Below are 24,255 nucleotides of genomic sequence, written 5' to 3'. Positions count from 1 at the left end.
ATCAAAAGGACAACAAGAAAATACTACTAAACTTATACACATAAATTTTTAAAAATTTATCATTTCATCAAAAACCCACAAACTACTACAACTTAATATGAAATAATTTGAACGTCCCTATACTATTAAGGTAAATAAATTCATATTTGAAAAATCCTAAAAAAGAAATCTTTAGACCCTAATGACTTCATTTAAGAATTCTATCAAACTTCTAATGAATAATTAATACCAATGCTACACAGTCTCTTCCAGAAAATAGAAAAGAAATGAACACTTCCCAATTCATCCTATGAAGCCAATATTACCTACCTGGATACCTGTAAAGGAAAAATGCACTTCTCTACATCTTTCCTTTACACTCACACTATTACCTTCTGCACACTTCTGATAGCAGGTGTGTGTGTTTCCACACATCATGCAATTGTCTGACACCAGCTGGGTGTCCTGCAATTTAATTCAATTCTGACACTATCTTCCTAGAGATAGTGTCAGATCATATAATTTAAGGGTTTAATTACACAAGACACCCCCCCCCCAAACACACACACCATTTCAGATGCGAATTGAAAGTCTCAGGTTGTCACTTGTATTTCTTACCTACCACCTGTACATCAGGAATCCCATTGCCCCCTCCTTGGCTTTGAGAATTCGCTAGAATGGCTCATAGGACTCAGGGCACCACTTATATTTCCTGGTTTATTATAAAAAATATTATCAAGAATGCATATGAATATCCGGATGGAAGAGATGCATAGGGCAAGCTATGAGCTAAGGAGCTCAGAGCTTCCATTCTTTGCCAGGAGTGTTATCCTCCCAGTACCTTCTTGTGATCAGTAACTTGGAAGCTCTTAAACTCTGCACTATTGGATTGGGTGGATCTGAATAGCATTAGGCTTGAGTGGGGGGAAAAAAAAACAACCAATATCAAAATGTATTATAATGTGTGATTCTGTTTATATAACCTTTTGTCCAAAAGTATAGAGATGGAGAACAGATTAGTAATGATGAATTGATAAATTTTATTAAATTTATGTGTATAAATAGTATTTTCTTATTATCTTTTTGATGTTTTCAGGATGAGGAATGATAACCTGTGTTTTATTTCTGATATTGGTAATTTTTGTCTTCTCTCTTTTTTCTTTGTCAGTCTTGTTAGAAGTTTGGTAATCTCATTGATATTTACAAAGGACGAGCTCATTGTTTCATTAATTTTCTTTTTTATATTTCTATTTTCAGTCTCATTGATACCTGCTCTTACCCTTATTATTTTCTTTCCTTTACTTGCTTTCAGTTTATTTTGCTGATCTTTTTCCAGTTTCTTGAGATGGAAGCTTAATTTACTTCCTTGCAACTTTTCTTCTTTTCTAATGTAAGCATTTAATCCCAGGGCTTCAGGGCTGGGGTGGGTGGTGGGGTTTGGTAGGACTACAAGAGGTAGCAGAATGGAGATCATTGTGGTGATACAATAGTTTTCTATCTTGGTTTTGGTGATGGTTACAGGGATTTACACTTGGGATAAAATGACAGACTACACACACAGTGTACCTATGTCAGATTCCTGGTTTTGTATTGTACCATAATTAAGTAAGATGTAATCAATGGGAGAAACTAGATGAAGGATACATGACACCTCTCTGTACTATCCTTGCAATTTTCTGTGTGCTGTAATTATTTTTGAAAATGCAGAAAAATAATTAAAATAATCCTATTTTGCGTTGGGTAGCTGAGGCCCACATTACTTCGTCAGAGGAGAAGCCGCCCTGAGACTGTAGAAACCCCAATACTGGATTTTACGTAGAAACATGACCTAGGGCAGAAGAAAGTCGCTGGGCCCCAGAATGTGGGGAGCCAAAGAGGTGTTTCCCAGGCCCTGAGGGTGTGGGAGGAGGCGTCCGCGCCACTGAAGCTGGGAGGGGAGTGGCGCACCGCAGAGGTCCAGCCCCACCCTCCGCGGCTCCTGGAGCCGGTGCGGTGAGTGCTGCAGAAGGCTGGGGAGCCCGCAGCGCTGGGACTCCTGAGCGACGCTCCAGCATCCCGACCGCCCCAACACCTCACCTTGGAGAAGAGCAAGAGAACTTTCTTTGAACTGCGAACATTTTTGGTAACCGGATCTTCTCCCAGGTTTGGCTTCCCACCTCTTGCTTGTGGGTTTGACCCCGCCCTGTTTTCCTTCTCCCGAACCTCCTGGGGTGCAGCCGGGAGTTCTCCAGCACGCCGGAGTCCGGAGCAGAGGCTGTCCTGCCCTCCGAGGGTGGAAAGCGGCCGCGGACCCGGTCTCCTCGCAGCCCCCGCCCTGCCGCGTCGCGTGCGCGCCGGGGGCGGTGGGTGGCCCCGCGGTAGCGAACGGTGACTGATGCTCGAGGAGCACGCGACATGCAGTCTCTCAACATCACCCGGGAGCAATTCTCCCGGCTGCTACGGGACCACAACCTGACGCGCGAGCAGTTCATAGCGCGGTACGGTCTGCGGCCCCTGGTCTACACCCCGGAGCTGCCGGGGCGCGCCAAGCTGGCCTTAGTGCTCACCGGCGTGCTCATCTTTGCCCTAGCACTCTTTGGCAACGGGCTGGTGGTGTACGTGGTGACTAGCAGCAAAGCCATGCGCACCGTCACCAACATCTTCATCTGCTCCTTGGCACTCAGCGACCTGCTCATCGCCTTCTTCTGCATTCCGGTCACCATGCTCCAGAACATCTCTGACACCTGGCTGGGGGGTGAGTCCGCGTCCGCACTTTCTTTCCTAATCCCCCAGCCTTCCACGGGACTCTCCCCGCCCCTCTGTTCCTTACATTTCTCTCTCTACCAAATGAATCCAGAGCTCTTTCTTAGAAGTTCCTCATCTGTGCTCACTTGGAGAGAAGTTTTTTGCTACTTGATTCGGTCCAACGTTTCTTCTCCTCGTCGCTTAAAAACAAAGATAGGTTTCTGTGCATTGCCCGGAGGACCACAGGGGAAGGGAGGGAAAACTGAATGGGAAGAAATCGGAGAGGGAGACAAACCATGAGACACTTTGGACTCCGGGAACCAAACTGAGGGTTACAGAAGAGAGGGGGGTTGGAGGAGGGGGTATTAAGGAAGGCACGTGTTGTGATGAGCACTGGGTGTGATACTCAACTAATGAATCATTGAACACTACATCAAAACTAACGATGTACTATATGCTGGTTAACTGAACGTAATAAAAAAGACACAGGAAAATGCTAGGAAAGGTACAGGGCAGTGAGCTGGGGAGTCGCACAGCTCACCAGTTATTTTAGCTCCTTTTCCCATAATTACCAGGATTTTTTCCATTTTTTTTTATAAAAGTAAGATAAAAATATTTCAAATCATATAAATACCGATATACGCTCATCCTCCTATCCTCCAGGCTCACTCCACAGTTGCCTCTGTGGCTTCCAAACAGGTATTTGTGGGTATTTGTAGATCCAATTTATATAGGGACTTAAAACTATATATATACAGACACACACACACACAGACACACACACATATATATAATACATTTGCAGGGGTATTATAATGTATTATGTATTATATATATGTGTGTGTATATAAATATATTTATATATATTACATGTGTGTGTGTGTATACACACATATATTTGCAGGGGAAAAATCTTGGATTAGTCATTTTTTTCGGACTGGATTAACAGAGTCAAGCAGGGAGAAGTAACACAGAAAACATATCCCCTTCCTGATTGATAAAGGAGACATTGATTCCTTCTCTTCCTTAAAAGGGGAGTGAAAATGGCAGAGAAGCCATTCAGAGTCATTGAGCTGGGAGCAGTGTATGGAGGTTGAGAAAAGACAGACACCACCCTTCCCCAGGTGAGCCAGTCTTTCCAGACACATGGCTACAGAGCATCTTCTAGTCCATAAGCAGCAGTGCCTTCTATTGTCACCACTGTTTAATGATGTGTCTCTCCGGGATGAAGGACTGGTTGCACTCCCATTGTCATGGAGGGGTGCATTCTTGAAACCACGTCAAAATTCTTAGAAAGTGGCTGCAAATACAGAGAGAATGTGAGAGAAATGGATCATTATGCCTTCAAGCCCTGTCAGTCCCACTCCTTGGCTACTTACTTTAAATCTCAGGGAGAGTTTCTTTTATACTACCATTAATAATTTGAGATCTTCAATTTCTTTCCCTGGCATTTTTTTCCCCATTGATTTACATTGGATTTATCTTTAGTGGATCAAAAGGCTAAAATCTTTGATTCCCATCTCATCTACAAAGTAAATATTTCCAAAAATGCACTAACCATTAGAGAACGTAGCATTGACGCGAGAGTGACAGGTAATGCAGGAAGTTGCAAACTGACTTATGGCCTATAGCCTTTCTTATGCACTCATGAAATCATCGTACCTGGGCATTTTAAAGTTGTCCCCTGCAACTAACCTCATAAAATTAATGGGTAAACTTATGATCATCCTATAACCTTAGTTTTTTGAGAAAAGGGCACAGGAGTTTTCATTTCTACATGTGAAGGCAGATTTATGAAGCATATATGTATTGCTGGATGATTATAGCTCTGTTTGTTAAGGTGAACATAATTAGGAAAAGTGGGACGTTATACTGGGAATGCGAAAATTTGGGTTCCTACTTTGGCTCTAATTCATGTTAATTTAACACATGTGGGCCTCAGCTTTTTGATAAAATATTAGGAATTCTTGAAGCTTGGAAGTGGAATGAGGCAGATGTTTAGCCCTTAGGCACGTTGGGAAATCATGCCTGGGGAAGACTACAGAGTAGGTCTTCCTTCCCAAGGACTTCGGTGGGTCGTGCAAAAGTTTTTCTTAAACTTTCTGTTTTCCTTGTTTCCTAGTTCATGGAGGACATTTCACTTTAGCTTCTAAATGCTGAAAAGGGGTAATGCTTTGTGTATGCATTCTAGGTTAGAGTGAGGATGATGTGTATTAGTAAAAGTGCTTTGAAAAAACTGATCATTCCATGAAAGTATAAGGTATTAATTCTATTAAGGAGTATTTAATTTTAGGTGGCTTATGTTTATCCAGGACTAGATTTATAGAATAAATATTCTTATAAATCCAGTAAGTAACACCAAAATTGAAGTTCAGGGAAGAGGAACAAGTTTGCAGAGTTTCTGGAGATAGAGATGCAAACAGAATTAACTTGTCCTTTATAGGACAGGATAATAATTACAAAACTCCCTTGATAAATTAACAAAAGAGCTTTCAAGGGAGTATAATCTAATGGTTCAAAAGTAATTCACAGTTTATTATTTCATAAAGCTATTGAGTATTTTCTTTAAGGCAAAACATTCTACCTTGGTAATACCAAAAAAAAAAAAAAAAAAGAATAAAGCTTATCTAATTCCTTTTTGGGCCTCCAAAAATAGGAAATATCCCCCAAATGAGCAAATATAGGATTTAATAGAAGAGGATCCACTCTGCTGTGGGAACACAGAAGTCAGGAAGGCTTCCCCAAAGAGGGGACTTTTGAGCTACATATTGAAGAATGATTCACATTGTTTCCAGCAGAGAAAGAAGGATGGAGTATGTTCTAGAACGGGGGTCAATCCAAAGTTTGGAGGAAAGAAAGAAGGTGATGAATTCCAAGAACACTGTGTCAGCCACTTCAAGAATTTAGTTTATATGTGAGGAATGGTGAGAAATGAGACAGAAAGGTAGGATAGTGCAACTGGAGAGGAAACAGTATCAGTTATGCTAAACCTAAAATATGAATACCCCCTCAAATTAGTTCAGGGTGAAGGAGGAAATATAAACGAAGCAGTGGAACCACTAGGAGGCAACAGTGGCGGGAGGAAGTCTCAGTACCTCCCCTAAAGGGGGCAGGACCCCTGCAGGCAGGGCTGTGTGCCTTGAATTGTCAGATTCTTTTGTGGTTGCTGTTATTGTCCATCTTTTTTTTTTTTCCCAGAGAAGCTGGAGAAATGGAATTTTGGAATTTTATGATCTTGGCATTTTGTTCAAATTTAAAAAGAAAAATGCAATTGGGTAAAAGAAAACCTCTCTGTGGGTTTGGCCACAAGTAATTCATGGACCTCCAGTTTGTGACTTTTGTTCAAAGCCTCCCTCTCAAACATTTCTGACAAAGGTAGGGCTATAAATGACTGTTTTCTTCTCCTTTTTTTTAGTCCACTTATCTCCCTTGCTAGGGATGAACGTTACCTACTGAGTCAAAGCCTGCATTTGGACAAGATCCCCAAGTGATTCATGTGCACATGAAAATTTAAGAAGCACCACTATAAGTAATGATTCTCAGACTGGCTGCCCAGAGAACCTCCTGAGGGGCTTTAAAAGTGTTCTGTGCCAGCCCCAGTCCAAATTAATTACATCTGACTCTCTGCAACCAGCTTGCAGTGACTTACAGAGACCATTGTGCACATCTCTACCCTATTCCCCATTCAGAGACGTCATGTTATTGACTTGAAATCAGTCATGATGGGAGTATTTACACTGTGGATATCAGCAGCTACAAATTAAGTCTTTTTGGAGAAATAAAACTAACCATTCAGTTGTTTTCCAGCACATCACTGAGCAAAGACTTTGAGTTTCCTTTGGTACAGTGATGGCACCATACATGATAGGTGCAAAGAAACGTATCCATGAACATTCGTTTATTTATGTGAGTTACACTCAATTTAAAAGAAGATCTAAATTCAGCATCTAAGTGTTGGTCAGCATTGAGGCAAGTGTCTGTGCAATTCTCGTATATGTCTGGCATTAGCATCCTAATGCCAACACTCTTTGATCTACCAGTTGTTCTACTCCCACCTTACTCCCCAGAACATTCAACACAGACCTTCCAGGAGTGGCGATTCTCTTCCCACAAGAATAGTAAATAGCATTTACTTATGGCTTTTTTAAAATCACTAATATGACGATGGTGTTATGTTGTCATAACAATTAGGACTAAGGACGTACTGTATGGTGACTAACATAACATAATAAAAAATTAAAAAAAAAAAGGAGTCAGACCTTGGAAGTTCTGTGTGCATTCTGCTCGCCAACCTCTTTGTTCAAACTCTAGCAGTGAAATTGCCCATTGTACTCTTGGGGCCATGGAATGTACGTCTCCTTATCTGCAGTCTGTTCTTCCTCATTTTGTCTCTTTTTTTCCTCCTCCTTTAGTCTCTTTTTTTGAAATATCTACATGTTCCTCCAAATTCACTGTCTGAATATGTTTTGTTTTTCTCAACTAAATTCTGCCCAATAGATTTCAGTGTTCCAGAACACTTTTCTCTCTTCTCTAGGTTTCATAAGCTGCTCTTTTCCTTCTTATTTTGTTTTCTTTATGTCTGTCTCCTTTATATTCTGCCCATTGATGGTTCTTGTAATTCCTCTTAGTTCTTGAGTGTGTGTCCAGTGAAGCTTAGCGTGCAGGCACCTTTTTCATCCTCCATTTCTGCATAGAAGCTCCAATCAGGACTCTCCTTTCTTTGCTGGTAATTCTGAAATCAGTCTCTAATTATCTGAAGCCGTAATCCCCCTGATCTGAGACGAGGCATTTACACATAGATATCTTATTAGCATCCAGCATTCTCTCACCCTACCTTATCTCTCTGCCCAGGGTCTGAACTATTATCATTAATACCCTGAGTCATTTTTGTATTCAGCATTCTCTGGGTATCTGCTCTGTGCACTGGGATATTAAAGGTGTAGAGAAAGCTTTGTCCTTATGGAATTGTCAGGTTTCAGTTAGAGCAAGACGGAGAAGGTGGCACTCAAAGAAAAAAATGGAGAAGGCAGGGGATTTTGTTGTCAGAGTTCCAGCATGCTCTGTGGAGAAAGCACAGGGAGGGTGATGGGGAACGGGGGGGGGGGGGGGGGTTTGAATCAGAATGGGGATGTTTAGAGCCTGGATTGGGTCCAGAGGTGAGGGATGGTCTGGGAGAAGGGGACTCATGGTGACTGAGGTAAATGTGAATTTAAAACATGCGGGGGATTAATTCTGAAAAATTCCCAGAAGGAGGCAGAAGATCAGCTCTCATTCTCGCCTCCTTTATGGCTCTCAGCATTCATGAATTGAGCTGGGGAGGCCTTGCTGGCCTTGCCAGGAGCCACAGGACTCTCTGCCGTCTTTTATCCTGTTGTGGGTACGGTCACAGCCAGAGGAAGGGATGGTCTCCCCAGGTGCACCCAGAGCTCTCTGCATCTCCCTGCAATCCTGCTGTGGGCACTGAAAAGAATTTTCTAACGATGACTGGTAAATTGACTAAAAGCAATTACAGAAAAGGAGTTCCAAAAATAGCCTAAGTAATGGCAGCCTCACTGGGAGAAGGGCACTTTCACGTATACTTACTACATTTGAAGACTGCTTGCTTGGGTAAGAAAATGTAAAAACTTATTTTCTCAGCAGCTGATAGGAAAATTCCTCTTAGAGAGGTGGCTTCCAGTCTTGCCAACACATAGAATCACTCGGGGAGTTTTTTAAATGACGCCTGGGCTCTACCCTTGGAGATTTTGATTTAATTGGTCTGAGTACCCAGGTACTGGATTTTCAAAAGTTCCCCAATAATATTATTTGTAGCCAAGGTTGAGAACCACTGAGTAGTGCAAATGCTGACAGCGCCAAGACATGGGCTGTTGTGAAGATGAAAAGAAATAATGCATGTAAGGTGCTTCCGTAGCACAGCGCCTGCGCGTGGCCGGCGCAACGTTGCTCTATATTGTACGGAAAAAGCCATCGGAGTTACGATGCTTGGAAGATGCACAAATAAGTTGTATACAATGAGGCTCGACATGGAACTCTGAGGCAATTCTCCCATTATACTCAGTCAATCACGTCTTTACTAAAGCCCTCAAGTTTTTTGGCATCTTCCAAGGTGGATTTAGAAAGACGTCAAAAATGATTAAAATGTTGGGATACCTGACATACGACGAAAGACTGAAAGAATTATTCTCTCATCTGGAGAATAAAACTCTAATTGTAGGTTAGCACACCCCCACAGCAAGGTCTTCAGCCCGTGTAACCTGAGCCGTGGTGGCTGGTGTGGGTGGGTGTGGAGAGGGCAGGCTCCCAGGCTTCATCAAAACAGCTCCCTTCTCTCTTTTTGATAAATAGGGTTTTGCAGAAGATTTCATCTTTGTAAAAGAGGATTTTACTGGAAGGAAGAACCGGAGGCAAGGAGGGTAGGGAAGAAAAAAACACTCACTGTACACCGCACAAAAGATTTAGGAGGGCCGCACCTGAGTGGCTTAGCTGGTTGAGCGTCCAACTCTTGATTTTGGCTCAGGTCATGATCTCAGGGTCATGAGATCGAGCCCCAAGGAGCATGGAGTCTGCTTGAGATTCTCCCTCTCCCTCTGCCCCATCCTCAATCTCATGCTCTCTCTCTAAGTAAATAAAATCTTTATAAAAAAGTTAGGTGAGTTTTTAGAGATTTCAACCTGATAAATTGTGAAAGGGGTTATTAAAGGAAGTTGTTGGGACACCTGGGTGGCTCAGTCAGTTAAGTGTCTGCCTTCAGCTCAAGTCATGATCCTGGGATCAACCCCCCACCCACCATCCCCATCTGGCTCCCTGATGAGCAGGGAGCCTGCTTTGTCCTTTCCCTCTGGCCCTCCCCACCCCTGCCTGTGCACTCTGTCTCTCTGTCTCTCAAATAAATAAATTAAAAAAAAATTTTTTTTAAAAGGAAGTTGTTGAATTATTATGTGGTGAAAAGATCTCAAATTGGGGGGCCAGCTCAGAGCGGAGGGATTAGACTGGAACTTCTTCAGGTCTATTTTATTATTTGATTAGTGGTTAGAAAACATCACTTATAATAATAATTTTCCATTTTCTGTAACATTTTAGAAACTTCAGAGTTCTTGGGGGAAATTAAATATGGTGAAACTTGTGTAAAATCAACAGTATTATGGGGCTTTTAAAAAATTTTAACAGGGATGGTGAAAGCTGCTGACAAAGAATAGACTCACTGAAGTAGAGAAGTATAAAAACATGAAAGAAGTAAATCAAAGAGTATTTTGATACCAGCAACAGTAGTTTGGAAGTCAAATAAAAAATTGTGCCAAGGCATAGCCTCTGGGTGATCTTCTCTTGAATCAGTTATGTGCACACTTTAAGAAGGAAAGATGCCACGGTCAAGAAATTCACTAAGTTTTCTCAGGAGGCTGGAAGGTGGTAATAACAACGATGGGATTTGTATGAGTCTCTCTATATAGGACAACAACATTTTACAGTTACAATAAGGACACAAAAGGATTTGGCAATGAGAAAATTTGAAAAATTTCCTTGTGTACTTGGGAGGCATAAAAAATTCCCTTTTTCATTTGCTTTTCTAGAACATAGCTTAGCATGTTCTTTGGTGGTTGGTTTACTAGGATTCTTGCTTGCAAGTAGAGAAGCCCATCTTAAACTAACTTAAGAAAATGGGGGGTGGATATTCTGTCTCGTGGAACTGAAAACCTCAGGATTAGGTCTAGCTTCAGGCACAGCTGGATCTAGGTCTTCCAACGGTGACTCCAGGGCTCTGCCATTCTCCCTGTCCCTGCCCAGCCTCACTTCCTTCTGTAGTGAGGTTTCATTCTTGGATTATCTTTGTCAGGTAGTATGAAAGATGGTCCTGGAGCTATTGGCTCATGTTTTCTTTAAAACTCCCTATTTCAGAGGTGCCTGGGTGGCTCAGTTGGTTAAGCATCCAACTCTTGATTTCTGCTCAGGTCATGATCTCAGGGTCCTGGGATCGTGCCCCATGTCCAGCTCCACACTCAGCATGGAGTTTGCTTGAGACTTTCTCTCCTCCCTCTGACCTTTCCCCTTTTCTCCCTGTCTCTCTAAAATGAATAAATAAATATTCTTTTAAAAAAGAATTCCCTATTTCAACTCAAATGTGTATTCACAGACAATTTTGTTGTTTCATTTCCTATTTTAAAATTAAGGATTGATTTCTAATGATTAATTCTGAAGTACTCAAGTGTTTAGTGTTTATCTATCTAGACAAGACTAAATTTGTTCTTGCTGTGGTTGTGTTTCTGAGAAATGCGTCATCTATAGTACCAGAAAGACTGCAGATTATTAAGGACTAGTGGAATTTTCCTTAAAATATAATGTGTTCTCATAACCTGGGAGAAATAAAAGAGGTAGTCAGTTTGGTGCAGTGAGAATGAATGTGTACTCTAGAGTGGACAATATTGGGTTCCAATCCTGTTGCACCGTATATGACTCATAAATTATTGAATTAGCTATTAACTACATTTCCTTGCATTCTGTCTGCCCCTGTTAGGAGACCAAACAGAGAAGTTATAAAATTATATATGATGTTGCCCCCCAGTGGTCAATGCAGCAGCAGAAACTACAACAAAGATGTAAGATTTACATCATGCTATATATTATCAAACATATTAATTCATGTCCAATTCTTATGATTTTCCATTGTATTTCAGTATGAAATATGCAATATTTACACATTTCCACCTATAAAACCTTTCACCTAGAAAACTTGAAACAAACTTGAAGGTCCCTTTCAATGCATGCTTAAAAAATATTATTTAAAAATAAAACTCTTTGTAAAATTGAGATGCATTTAACATCTGCAGTGTTCTTTGTAGGTTGGCAAACACTGTGTTTCACATTGGGACAATTATTTTATTTCTCTTTGCTATGGTTTCCCCATCTGCAAATTTGGGAAAAGCTATGCCTACCTTATACGGCTGCTGTGAGAATGAATGACCCTGTGTGCAAAGGACCTGGCACTCAGTAGGTAGCCAATGGAAGGAAGCTGATTGTTGTTTATGGCTGCAAAGTATTACTATTTAAAATGTTAAGCATGTTCGTGTGTACAGGATGATAAAGTTAAAAAAAACATAATTGCAATATTAATTTCTCAAAGACATATGATATGCATTTATATAAAAGCACTATAAATAACCCTGTCCATGTATAACTTATTTTTGTTAATAAAGTCTTGAATAATCATGAAAATATTTACTCCTATCCTCAAACAATGAAAATTCAAACTAATCATTTGTACTCAGAAAATAGAAAAGAGTGTTTGCTTTCATTTATTTTTAGAAGCAATTATACATCCTGAAAAGAGGCTGATGTGGTAAAAGATTTGTTGGGACTGATATAGATTCTGTAGTTTCTTGCCAGGCTCGTGTGTCTTCCCAGGAAACTGCAGACTGGTGGGCACAAGGTTGCCACATTGGTATTAATACAGAGCCATCCCATGACTTGCGCCCCTGCCCCCCCCCCCCCCGCCGGTCTTCTAATGCAGGACTTCTAAGTTTTTCAGCTCCTTTCGCCACACTCCATCCCACCCCCACGGAATCGCCCTTGATTGTGAACCTAGGCTGCCAGTTACCTTGTGAACATTCTTGCTGTCAAGCTCATGGTCTGAAAAAAGCTCCTGATGGTGGCTCGATGTGGCCACCAGAGTCAAGGTGAAACAGTGACATCTGTTTCATGACTGCTGTCCTTTGACTGCTCTACAGTGCGGGCACAGATTGCTGGGGTCTGGGCAGTTCTGGCTGCCACTGCCTCACTCTGCACCGTAGAGAAGTCGGAATAATAATACTGAAATGAATACCAAACTCCTAGAGCTTACTATGTGACAAGTATATTATCATCCCCATTTTACAGAGGAGAAAATGGAGGCACAAAAAAAAGATGGGGTTAGTATCGGTTAGTATCAGTTGCCTCTTTTGCATCGCAAACTACTCAAACCTCAGTGGAGAAAGAAACCACTGTTTTATTTGTTTCTGATTCAGTAGCTTGTCTCCGCCGGGCAGTTCTTCTGCTAGTCTCACCTGAGGGCACTCATAAGACAACGTTCATCTGGTGGCCTGATCGAGGCTCACCATTTTAGATGACCTCAGCAGGGACAGGTTGCCTCTGTCCCATGTGGTTTCCTTCTTCAGCAGGATAGTCCCCAATTCTTTATGTGGAAGAACCACGTTCCAAGAAAGTGAGAACAGAAGCTTCAAAACCTCTCGAGACCCAGGATTGGAAGTTGCACCCATGTCACTTCTGCGATAAAGCGAATCAAGTCACAGCCCAGATTCAAAGAGTGAGGAAGGAGGTCCTGCCACTGGACGACAGACCCAGCAAAGTCACATTGCTGGGGGGGGGGGGGGTGCTTGCAGACAGTGACAGGGGAAATTGGAGACTTTTTTTTTTAATCTATCACATTTAAGACATTGCTCATGCTCATATAAACAAGAAGTGCTGCTGCCAGGATCTGAGGGCAAGCACTGTGCTTCTGTGCAGGGGTTTTCACCACAGCAGCTCTGCGAGAATGCAGCATGATTTCTCTTTCTACAGTGTATCTCTTCATCCCCTGCTTCTGCCCCGTTCGTGCACAGTGCTGCCTACACAGTGAGACCTCAGACACTCTATTTCTGGGACCTGGAAGACAAATTTTCTGAACTGAAGTGTTGTCCTGGTCTTTTCCCCAGAAACCTTCCTGAGAATGGACTCCTGTGCTTTGACTCTCAGTGGCTGGAACCTTAACACGCACATAGTCATGGAAGTCCGTATTGACTCAGGATTAGAAGTCCTGTCAAGCTAGTCTACACAGCCAGCAACATGCTTGGCTTTTTAAAACTTTTCCTCTACTGCATTGTCTATAAACAATAAAGGATTCACTTTTATGAGGAGGAATTTTATTGGGTGAAAATCTAATCAAAGTATCAATATAAGCTTGATCTAAGCAGTGATTTCCTCAGTGGGTCTGAGGAAGAGACAGTGGAAACATATTTTAAAAGGACAGTTTTACTTTTTTAAAAAAAGGCAGGGTGATGAAACCTTGGAAACTGGCACTGATCTAATGCTTAAAGCAAATTAAAGGAAGATGTAATGAAATAAAACTTCACTCTGGGCAAGATGTAGATCCTGTTAAAATTTTATATTACCTATAAATAAATCATTAGGTATAAAATACAGATCTTCACACTGTGTTTGCAAAGATGCAAAAACAGCTGGTTAATTCAGTGAGCACACTTTTCAAATTAGATTTTCAGTGGTGAGAAAATAATTTATGTGAATTTTATGACTTTGAAGACACGATCTATTTGTCTATTTTTTGTCTCCTCCACTAGAATATAAGCTCCATTAGGTCAAAGACTTCATCTCTCTTATTTATCCAGCATTTAATTGCCCAGTAATTGAAAGCTCTCAATCCCACATAGTAGGTTCTCAATAAATATTTTTTGAGCGTATTGAAGTATATCACCTTATTTGTCATTGTACTAATATTTGAGGCTTTTAAGGAATCAGTTGTATTTATTTTTGTGATATACCGAAGAATGAGATTGTATTTACCTTTGGCATATATTTTTGCTTTTTTTGGTTGCAAGGAACAAAGATTCAATTTACCTGAAATAATTGGAGTTATGCAAGCCTATTTTGTAGCAGTAAAAAAGACGGGATCTCTTGAATTTAAGGACAGTAACAGGTAGGTCCATGGAAATTGAAGGGGAATCCAAAGCAGCCTCTGTATGGAGCTCAGCATGAAGAATTCATGAATCTCCAGGGTTTGGCCATAAATTTAACTTTGTTCCACTCCACCAGTGGACAAAGGCTTGCCTATTAAGTCTGATTGTTTTTTAGTACCATAGTGTTCAATCTTTCAGTTTATTTGATCTTTTTCCTGTCATATATCTTCTACCTTCTGCTTTATATTCTTGGAAAGCTGAATAAATTCTAGTGCTCCAAGTGTCAAATTCAAAGAGATTTAGTCCAGTGACCAACACTAGTGTAAAATAATTTTGATCTTCACTTATATGTCTCAAAGAAATTTTAAAAGATTTTAATTCATTATTCACAAGATTATTTCTTAAAACCCCTTTCTTTCATTTCATTCTGGTCTTTACTGTTACACTTAGTAGTATTCCACAGAACTTCTTCACCTTGCAAAGATCATGTGTCTTTTCAGGCCACCCCAGACTGTGGACACAATGTTGCCACACTAGTATTAATACAAAGCCATCACTGACTCTCGCCCCCATCTTTTCATGCAGGACCTCAAGGTCTCTCAATTTCCCCATCCCACCCCAAGGAAACCTCCCTTGACTATGACCATATGCTCCAGTTCCTTGTGGACATTCTTACTGCTTACTTCCTTCTCTCCGTCCTCATCAGCCTATCTCCTTCTTCACTGTTCCCCTTATTGCTATTCCTTCTCTCCCCTTCTCTCTCTCTCCCCCTCTGCCTCCCACCCTTTCCCTCTCTCTCTTTAAATCTCAGTCTTATTTATGCAAATATCCCATCCTGATATCTTACCCAAATTATTCCACACAATCTGGTTAATAAAATGATCCATAGAGGGAACTACCCAGCAGGCATGCCTTTTAGTTTAGGAGAGAAGGTGGAGGAGAGAAAGAAGCTAGGAAAACTCATACATTAATTTTATCCCTGTTTTAGGGATAAAATTAGATATAGTTTGGGCTCCTTCTTTAGGAAATATTTTGAGGCTGCAAAATGCACTAGCCTTACATGGATTCCAGAGAGGTTAATTGACTAATTCATTTCTTTTAAATTATCTGTGAAATTCTCAAATTTTTGGAAGAACAGTTCTCTGTAATATATTTGCAATGTTAGTTCAATAACAACGATGAGAATTTTAAGTCAGCTAAGTATGAACCTTGGTTATTATCTAAATTGGCTTTGCTTTATATCCTTGTCAGACTTCATTTTCAATGGTCTTTCTTGTAGTAAACATGTCAAAGAAAGATTTTCTCTGTATTTAAAGTAACTCTGTACACCTGCGCCTTTTTTTTTTTCTTCCTGGAGAAAGGTATATAGCAAAAAGGAAAAAAAGAAAAGAAAACTTTTAAGAAGGGAGAGAACTGGGGGAAAACACCCACACTTTTCTAATGTTGTCAGAAAATCTTGACTTACAGATGTTACTGACAGACGGGAAATTGACTATATGAGAAAGGAATTTGATTATCTTTCATTAAAAACCTTCAGGAAATCTCTAACAGAAAAAATTATTAAGTGAGAGGCATGCAAGTCAAAATTCTATACGGAGCTATTTGGGTTCTGCATAGCTTTTATACATCTTTTCCCCGTGTTTTCAGCTCTAGGCAGTAGCAACATACAGTACTGCAGACAATGGAAGTTATTAATTTCTTTTAAGTTTCTGACATAAAGAGGTAAATAAAAAATGGCTGCTTCACTGGTAACTAGAAGATACTTTATTTGGAAACAAACTGTACTGGTTCCTTTAATTTGAAAAGGGAAAAGAAGCTCCTTGTCAGAGAAACAGCCTAAAAGGGGAGGCTGCTCCTTTGCTAAAACAGTTCTGCCTGCACTGTAGGTCATTAGGTCAAATAGTCATAGGACCTACTTGTGGCCCAGTTACCTCAGTAACAAAAATGTTTGTGTCATGAAATAGTGTTCCCTAGGAGCAAAATGGTTTTCAATGTACTGTGTACTTTTCTTGCCACTTAGAATCTGCTCCACGGACCAGCAGCATCAGCATCAGCTACCTGGAACCTTGTTAGAAACAGTCTCAGACTCCTTCCCAGGCCTACTGAGTCAGAATCTGTTTTTTAACAAAATTACCTATGTGGTCCCTATGCACAAGGAAGTTCGAGGCTTGTTTATAATATACCATTGCTGTGTTCCACTTTTGCTTCTGAGGAACACAGGATAGATTATTTTGACCAATGGTGATATCCTGATGAACACAGGATAGATTACTTTGACCATTACAAATAGATTGGCTAAATCCTTCTCTTTGATTATCTATTATGCCATAGAGGCAGTTAACCATGACTATGTCATTACAGCTTATTTTTCCAAGTCATCATTCTACTGAGAAGGGCACAGAATTTAATACACAATTAACTTTACTTGGCTTTGATTTATTGATGACAAAAATCAAGCTGACCCAAATTAAATGGGTGAAAAATTCTTGAGTAAATAAGCTTTTATGAAACAGATTGCTCTGGCTTTCAGAAATTACAATTTTCCTTCAAAAACCTCTAGGTTATTGAATGCTTTTTCTACTTTGTGTAGCCGATGTCTGGGTTTTCAGAGTGAGATCGATGGGATTTTATTGTCAAAGTATATTCTTTAAATAGATGTTGAAAGAACTTTTCCATTTGTTCATTTATTCATGCATTTGCTCATCCAACTAATATTTGTTGAATATAGTAGTATGCCAGATATTATGTTGAACTTGAGATACAAGGATGAACAGTATCCCGTGTAGATATTGTAAAGATTTTGAGAGACATCAGGTTTCCTGGAAAATATGAGTAGGCCTGGAGTTGAGCATTCAAAGGGGGAATGGTGAGAGATGAAACTGGAAATAAAGGAAGGCAGATCATGAAGAGCCTTCTAGTGCTATATTAAGGAGTTTGAACTTCATTTTGGAGCAGAGGCATCCCTATTCTAGGGCAGCGAATTTCAAAGTAGGAGTTGCAATGTCTAAATGAGTCAGGAAATCATTTGGTGAGTCAGGATTAGCAAATGAGAAAAAAACAAATATATTAGAATACAGAATATCAAAGAACATTTACATGGTAAAACTTTTGGTTGTGTGTATACATATATATATGTGTGTGTATACATATATATGTATACACACACACAGAAAGAAACACCTTTATGTGTGCACATGTGTGTTTGTAATGGAAAGGTTATTTCTTATTATTGTGGGTTTTGGTCAGATCACTGCTAGAAAGGGAGTCGGTGTTAGAGCAAGTACAGTTGACCATAAACACGTTAAACTCAGCAGGACTCAGCAACGCCGTGATTGAGACCTATTGCTACACAGTGACTATACTTTGTTTCACCCAACTCTCACAGCTGAGTTACTAAACTGGAGAAACTGATGATGCAATTTATAAGGAACACAGATAATTGAAGCACTGATTTACCTGTGGTTAGTTGCTAATAAAGTAGTAAGTATTTTATTCATCTTGGAATGTGTGGGTATAAATGAGACTGTGACAAAGGCAAACTGTTTAGATTAGATTACGGCAGAAGACACAAGTGGTGGCTGAGTGGAGGAATGGCTGTCTTACATATGATTTTTGCCTAGGGCTTCCTAGCTTTCTGTTTTTTATTACTGTAATAAAAACAGCTTTTACTGAAAAAAAAGTATCATGTACTCTTTCTGGATGCTATATTTTAATTTTGGACTGTGTGAAGTTAGAGATCAGTAAATTATAGCATAGGAGCCCCACCATTCAAATAAATTTTAGAAAAACATTACCCCACGGGCACCTGGGTGGCTCAGTCAGTTAAGCAGCTGCCTGCAGCTCAGGTCATGATCTCGAGGGTTAAGGACCCTGGGATCAAGACCCATGTCAGGCTCACTGCTCAGGAGGGAGTCTGCCTCTCCCTCTGTTCCCTGCCCCCCAGATGCTCTCTCTCTCAAATAAATAAATAAATCTTAAAAAAAAAGAAAGAAAAGAAAAACATTACCCCAATAAGATTTGCAAAACCAGTGTTTAGAAAAACAGGATGGGAAAGCAATAGGAAATGTGAAGAATGTAGAGATGAGATGTAGAGAAGAAGGAATGGAGATAATCAACATCTTCAAGTCTAAATATACACACAGGTAGAGAATAGAGTTGTATTAATTTGGCAAGTAGTGAAGTAATTTAAAAGAATAGCATTGATGCTTCCCAACCGTTGAGAAACACTGAATATATTCACTTCTTTGTAAGGTCTGCACTAGTTATTGAAAACCTGTGATTTAGGGGCTGTTTTTCATGGTGGCAAAGAGCATAGACTCTGGAGCCAGACTGCTCACTCCATCACTATGGAATATAGGAATGACCTTAGGGAATTTGCTTTAGTCCTCATTTCTTTCTACAGCTGGAGATAGTAACAATTTCTACCTTAGAGTGTTACTGTGAGGATTTTATGGCATTTATGGCTGGAGTTAATGCTTGCTAGAACAACACCTAGCACATGGTAAATGCTCAATAAATGTTACTAGAGTGGAAGTTAATCTTTTAACTTTGAACATCATCATCAGTGGCTCAGCCAAGGACACTTCCGGCTGGTATAAGGCACTAAAAAGGGACAAAAGAAGAGAGAAGAGGGGAGAACAGAGATGGAATTCCATGCTGTTGTAAAACTCCAGAAGTTAATGAGAGCAGTGCAGAGAAAGAGAAAGAGACGAAAGATAACATATTAGGCTTCCCTAGGGAAACAGAACCAATTTTATTATTATAAGAATTGGTTCATATAGTTATGGAAGCTGAAGAGTCCCATAGTCTGTTGTCTGCAAGCTGGAGACCCAGGAAAACCACCGGGGGTGGTAGTTCAAAGGCCGGACAGCCAGAGACCAAATGTGTAGATTCTGAATGGCTGAGAACCAGGGACTCCAGGATAGAAGAAGATCAAATTCTCAGCTCAAGCAGTCAGGCAGAGAGCAAATTCAACCTTCCTCTGCCTCTTTGTTCTATTTAGGCTCTCAACAGATTAGCTGATGCCCACTCACTTGAGGAGGGCCATCTGCTTTACTCACCAATTCAAATGCTAATCTCTTTTGGAAACACCCTCACAGACACAACCGGAGATATTGCTTAACCAGATAATGTGGGCATCCCATGATCCAGTCAAGCTGACATCAAATTAACTGTATAACAAGAATTCATCTATATTCTGTCTTCTCATTCATTCATGTATTTGTTCATTCATTCACCTATGGGTCATATACTACTTAAAGCTTTTTGAATATAGAGCAAGACAAAACAAACACTCTCAGCTGTTCTTCATGGAAAGAGAGCAGACATTAATATACCACAAACAGACATTTAATTACAAAGTAGTATTCCAAACAATTCAGTTTGAATACAGTCAAGGATAAAGGAATCAAAATATTTAAAAACCAAAAGCAAAATGTTGAACTAAAGTTGATTGAGAAATGAGAAAAGAAAAATATGCATTAAAGCAATATTGGCAAGTAATACCTAGAATCCTGTCTATTGCTTTTTGCTTTTAAACTCTAATGTTTAAGCTGGGCTCATTTAATTCTATTATTTGAAAGTCTAATTATTGCCAGGAGTGGAGAGGAAAAAAAACAATTCAGTTATTTTTCTAAAATAGTATTTGTAGCTATTAGAATAATGAAAATTAGAAGAAAAATACCAGAAGACACACAATTTTACTGCACTGAACTTGGCACAAATCTACACCCAGAAGATTCTTCTTATAAAGTAATTGAAGGAAGCACTCCAAGCAGAACTACAGAGTTAGTATGAGCTTTGGCTCCACAAGGAAAAACCTAAAGGTTTTGCAATCTGTAAGGCCCTACTCATTCTAAATCAAAGTCTTTCTGGGGACCACTCCAGCCCATGTACACACAGAATGCCAGTTGTCTTTCACGTTGCCACATTCTTAAATATGTAAAGGCAACTAAGGATTAGTAGACATTTTGAAAGAAGTTGTAGAATAAAAGGAACAAGACAGATAAATAAAACTAGAAGAAATGGATTATTTATAGACAAATTTAGAAATAAAACTCTAGTATTTTTATATTTACAGACATATCCTGAAAAATGTCTTCTCATTTAATATTTTCCCAGTGGAATTAGTATTTGTCTTGTTTTTTGTTTCCTTTTGTTTTTAAGTAGGATGTGGAACCTAATGCAGGGCTTGAGCTCATGACCCTGAGATGGAGACCTGAGCTGAGATGAAGAGTCAGATGCTGAACCAACTGAGTCACCCAGGTGCCCCCTATTTGTTTTAAAGTCTCAAACGTCTATGATAAACGTGTCATTCAGCAGCACAATTTTTAAGCTGGTGTTTACATAAGAAAAACTTATGTCCCCCAAATTAATAAAACATTTTAAACAAAATGATACATAGAAAAATTCTTGAGCTATATTCCAAATATAGTTATTAGAACATCAAAATTACAAATAGATGTTTTGAAAAGCATGCCTAGTGTCCACAAAAGGATGTGTGTGCCAAATGTTGCTGACATCGAGAGAAGCATCACATCATTTTATACATTCTTTGCAATTGAGCCATTCTTTTTTTTTTTTTTTAAAGATTTTATTTATTTATTTGACAGAGATAGAGACAGCCAGCGAGAGAGGGAACACAAGCAGGGGGAGTGGGAGGAAGAAGCAGGCTCATAGCGGAGGAGCCTGATGTGGGGCTCGATCCCATAACGCCGGGATCATGTCCTGAGCCAAAGGCAGACGCCTAACCACTGTGCCACCCAGGCACCTCTGCAATTGAGCCATTCTTTGTAACTCTTTGTTAACTCTTGCAAAGAAGACTGGCTTTGGGAAGAGGTGAATGAAGATGTTGTCATTCTGACAAATTAACCAGTACTGAACTTGTTTAGAATATCAGTTGGGGGGCACCTGGGTGGCTCATTCGGTTGGGTGTCTGCCTTCAGCTCAGGTCATGATCCCAGGGTTCTGGGATCAAGCCCCTCATCGGGTTCCCTGCACAGCAGAGAGCCCACTTCTCCCTCTCCCTCTACTGCTCCCCCTGCTTGTTCTCCTTCTCTCTCTGTCAAATAAATAAATAAAATATTTAAAGAAAAAAAAAAAGAATATCAGTTGGAAAAGTTAATCACAGTGATAACCTGGACAGCATATAATTAAGCCACTAGATACTGCTTGCTGAAAATAATTTGTGGGCTATACAGATACAGTGATAATAATTATCTTTGAAGGTGGTAGAGATATTATTGCTTGATATTTCTTATAGCACCATGTGAGGAATTCTGTAATCATGAACTAGAAGAGAGTAAATAAACTCTGTTTTGTAGTTTTTCATCCTAAAGTGTCATCTGTCTCCCTGAAGATCCATTTAGCACTCCCTACTTCAGTACAAGAGCGATAAAGAATCTGTAAGCTTCTGAGTTTCATAGTTTGCCTCAAATTGTACCTTTGCAACCCAGTTTACCCATGACATCACTTTCCACCACCAAGGACAATGATTATACCTCAACCCTCCTCCCCTTTCAGGTTTCTGGGCTGTTCCTTTCTTCATGAATAACAGGACATTGAAGGTATTTGTCCCATTGTTGTTGCAAATTTTACCTTCATTTTTCTAACACATTTATTAATGTTTGCTATTTGCTCTACCTTGTTGGAAAAGTAATATTTATGATGTACCATGAAAATGCTGCATACAGAGCAGCATACATACAAATCATTTGATAACAACCATTCCTTTTTCATATAGCAAATGATGGTTTTACTGTGTTTTAGTTGCGGTTACAGTTGAAATGTTTTGGGAGTTTAATTTAGCTTTTCAAATAATGGGAAATAGGCTACCAGTGCACATTTCACACAGAATGTCTCCTTTTCACAAAATAGTGACCAATGTTGAGTGGAGATGTCTAGATTTAAGGAGATACTGACTTCATAAATCATGACGAAGCTTCTCTGAAAAGAAACACTTTTGAGAATAAGAAAAGGTTCTTGAAAGTGTAAATATGACTGTTGAATTAATATGTAAATCATAAGAGCTAGAAGACAAAGACAAGAGAATCTCCATCATGTGGAGCAAATAGACAAAGAGAATTTATAAAGCAAAAAATATATGTAAACAAAAATGGTAAACATAGGAAGGTCAATCCAGGAATTCCATCATCTGATTAATAGGAGTTCCACAAAAAATGCACAAAGAAAAGCACAGAAATAAATGAGTTAGAAGTCTTGAAATGCAAAAGGTACACACAAGGTCAAAGAGAGTAAAAAATGACATTTTCCCACAATATTTCAGAATTCATACAAAAATCCTTAGTATATTAGCAGACAGAATCCAACAACATAAAAAGGATGATCAAGTGGGATTTATCCTAGGTATATAAGACTGAATCAATATTGACTCAAAATTTGTTAAAATAATCAATGTAATCTACCATAGCTAATGAATGTAATTAGTTAAAGAAGAAAAATCATATAACCATAGCAATTGGCAGAGAAAAAACATTTTACAAAATCCAGCACCATTCATAATAAAATTCATTGCAAGTTAGAAATAGAAACTTCCTCGACTTGATAAAAGAAAATGGAAAATGTAAAAACCTACAACTAGCACCATATTTAATGGTAAAAGACTTTTGTTCTAAGACTGGGAACAGGGCAAGGATGTTTGTTCTCAACACTCTTATGTAACATAGCTCTCAAAATTCAAGCCACTGCACAAAGGCAAAGAAAGGAAATAAAAGACATGCACTTTGGAAAGGAAGAAATAATAATATCTTTATTTTCAGATGACATTATTTTCTGCATAGGAAATCCCAAAGAATCTACCAAAAACTCCTATAATAAGTGAATTCAGCAAAGTCACGGTATACAAGATGAGTGCACAAAACTCAGTGGTATTTCTACATACTAACAAGTAACATTCAGAAACTGAAATGAAAAATACCATACTACTTATAATTAATCCAAAAAAGATGAAATACTTAGGTATACTATGAAACAAAACATACAGGTCCTATATAAGGAAAATTACAAAATGTTGATAAAAGAAGTCAGACAGTATATAAGTAAATGGAGAGACATACTGTGTTTGTGGATTGGAAGACCCAACATATTAAAAATACTTGTCTGGTTTTGAGATAAAGGTAAGTCCGGCCTCATATGATGAGTTTGGAAGTTTTCCTTCCATTTCTATTTTTTTGGAACAGTTTCAGAAGAATAGGTATTAATTCTTCTTTAAATGTTTGGTTGGCCTCCACTCGGAGGCCGTCTGGCTCTGGACTCTTGTTTGTTGGGAGATTTTTGATTACTGATTCAATTTCTTTCCTGGTTATGGGTCTGTTCAGATTTTCTATTTCTTCTTGTTTCTGTTTTGATAGTTTACATATTTCTAGGAATTCATCCACTTCTTCCAGAATGCCTAATTTGTTGGCATATAATTGCTCATAATATTCTCTTAAAATTGTTTGTATTTCTGTGGTGTTGGTTGCGATCTCTCCTCTTCCATTCATGATTTTATTTATTTGGATCCTTTCTCTTTTCTTTTTGATAAATCTGGCTAGGGAGTTATCAATTCTTAATGCCTTCAAAAATCCAGGTCCTAGTTTCATTGATTGGTTCTACTGTTTGTTTGTTTGTTTTTATTTCTATATCATTGATTTAAGCTCTGATCTTTATTATTTCCCTTCTCCTGCTAGATTTAGGCTTTATTTGTTGTTCTTTTTCCAGCTTCTTTAGGTGTAAGGTTAGCTTGTGAATTTGAGACTTTTCTTGTTTCTTGAGGAAGGCCTGTATTACTATATACTTCTCTCTTGGGACTACCTTTGCTGTATCCCAAAGGTTTTGAATTGTCATGTTTTCATTTTCATTTGCTTCCATGTATTTTTTAAACTATTCTTCAGTT

General features: G+C 39.2%; 1 protein-coding gene across 1 annotated transcript in view; it reads left to right on the top strand.

Moving 5' to 3' along the window:
* Window positions 1-2,373: 2,373 nt before the first annotated feature.
* QRFPR (pyroglutamylated RFamide peptide receptor) overlaps window positions 2,374-24,255 on the top strand; it is a 37,857-nt gene continuing 15,975 nt past the window's right edge. The window contains exon 1 of the mRNA XM_026499084.2: window positions 2,374-2,713. Within this exon, the coding sequence (XP_026354869.2) occupies window positions 2,374-2,713 (340 nt within the window). The remainder of the gene's footprint in view (window positions 2,714-24,255) is intronic.

The sequence above is a fragment of the Ursus arctos genome, unplaced genomic scaffold, assembly GCF_023065955.2.
Source record: "Ursus arctos isolate Adak ecotype North America unplaced genomic scaffold, UrsArc2.0 scaffold_11, whole genome shotgun sequence".
Lineage (NCBI taxonomy): Eukaryota > Metazoa > Chordata > Mammalia > Carnivora > Ursidae > Ursus > Ursus arctos.
Note: the sequence above shows the minus strand (reverse complement) of the source record. Positions and strands in the feature narration are given on the sequence as shown.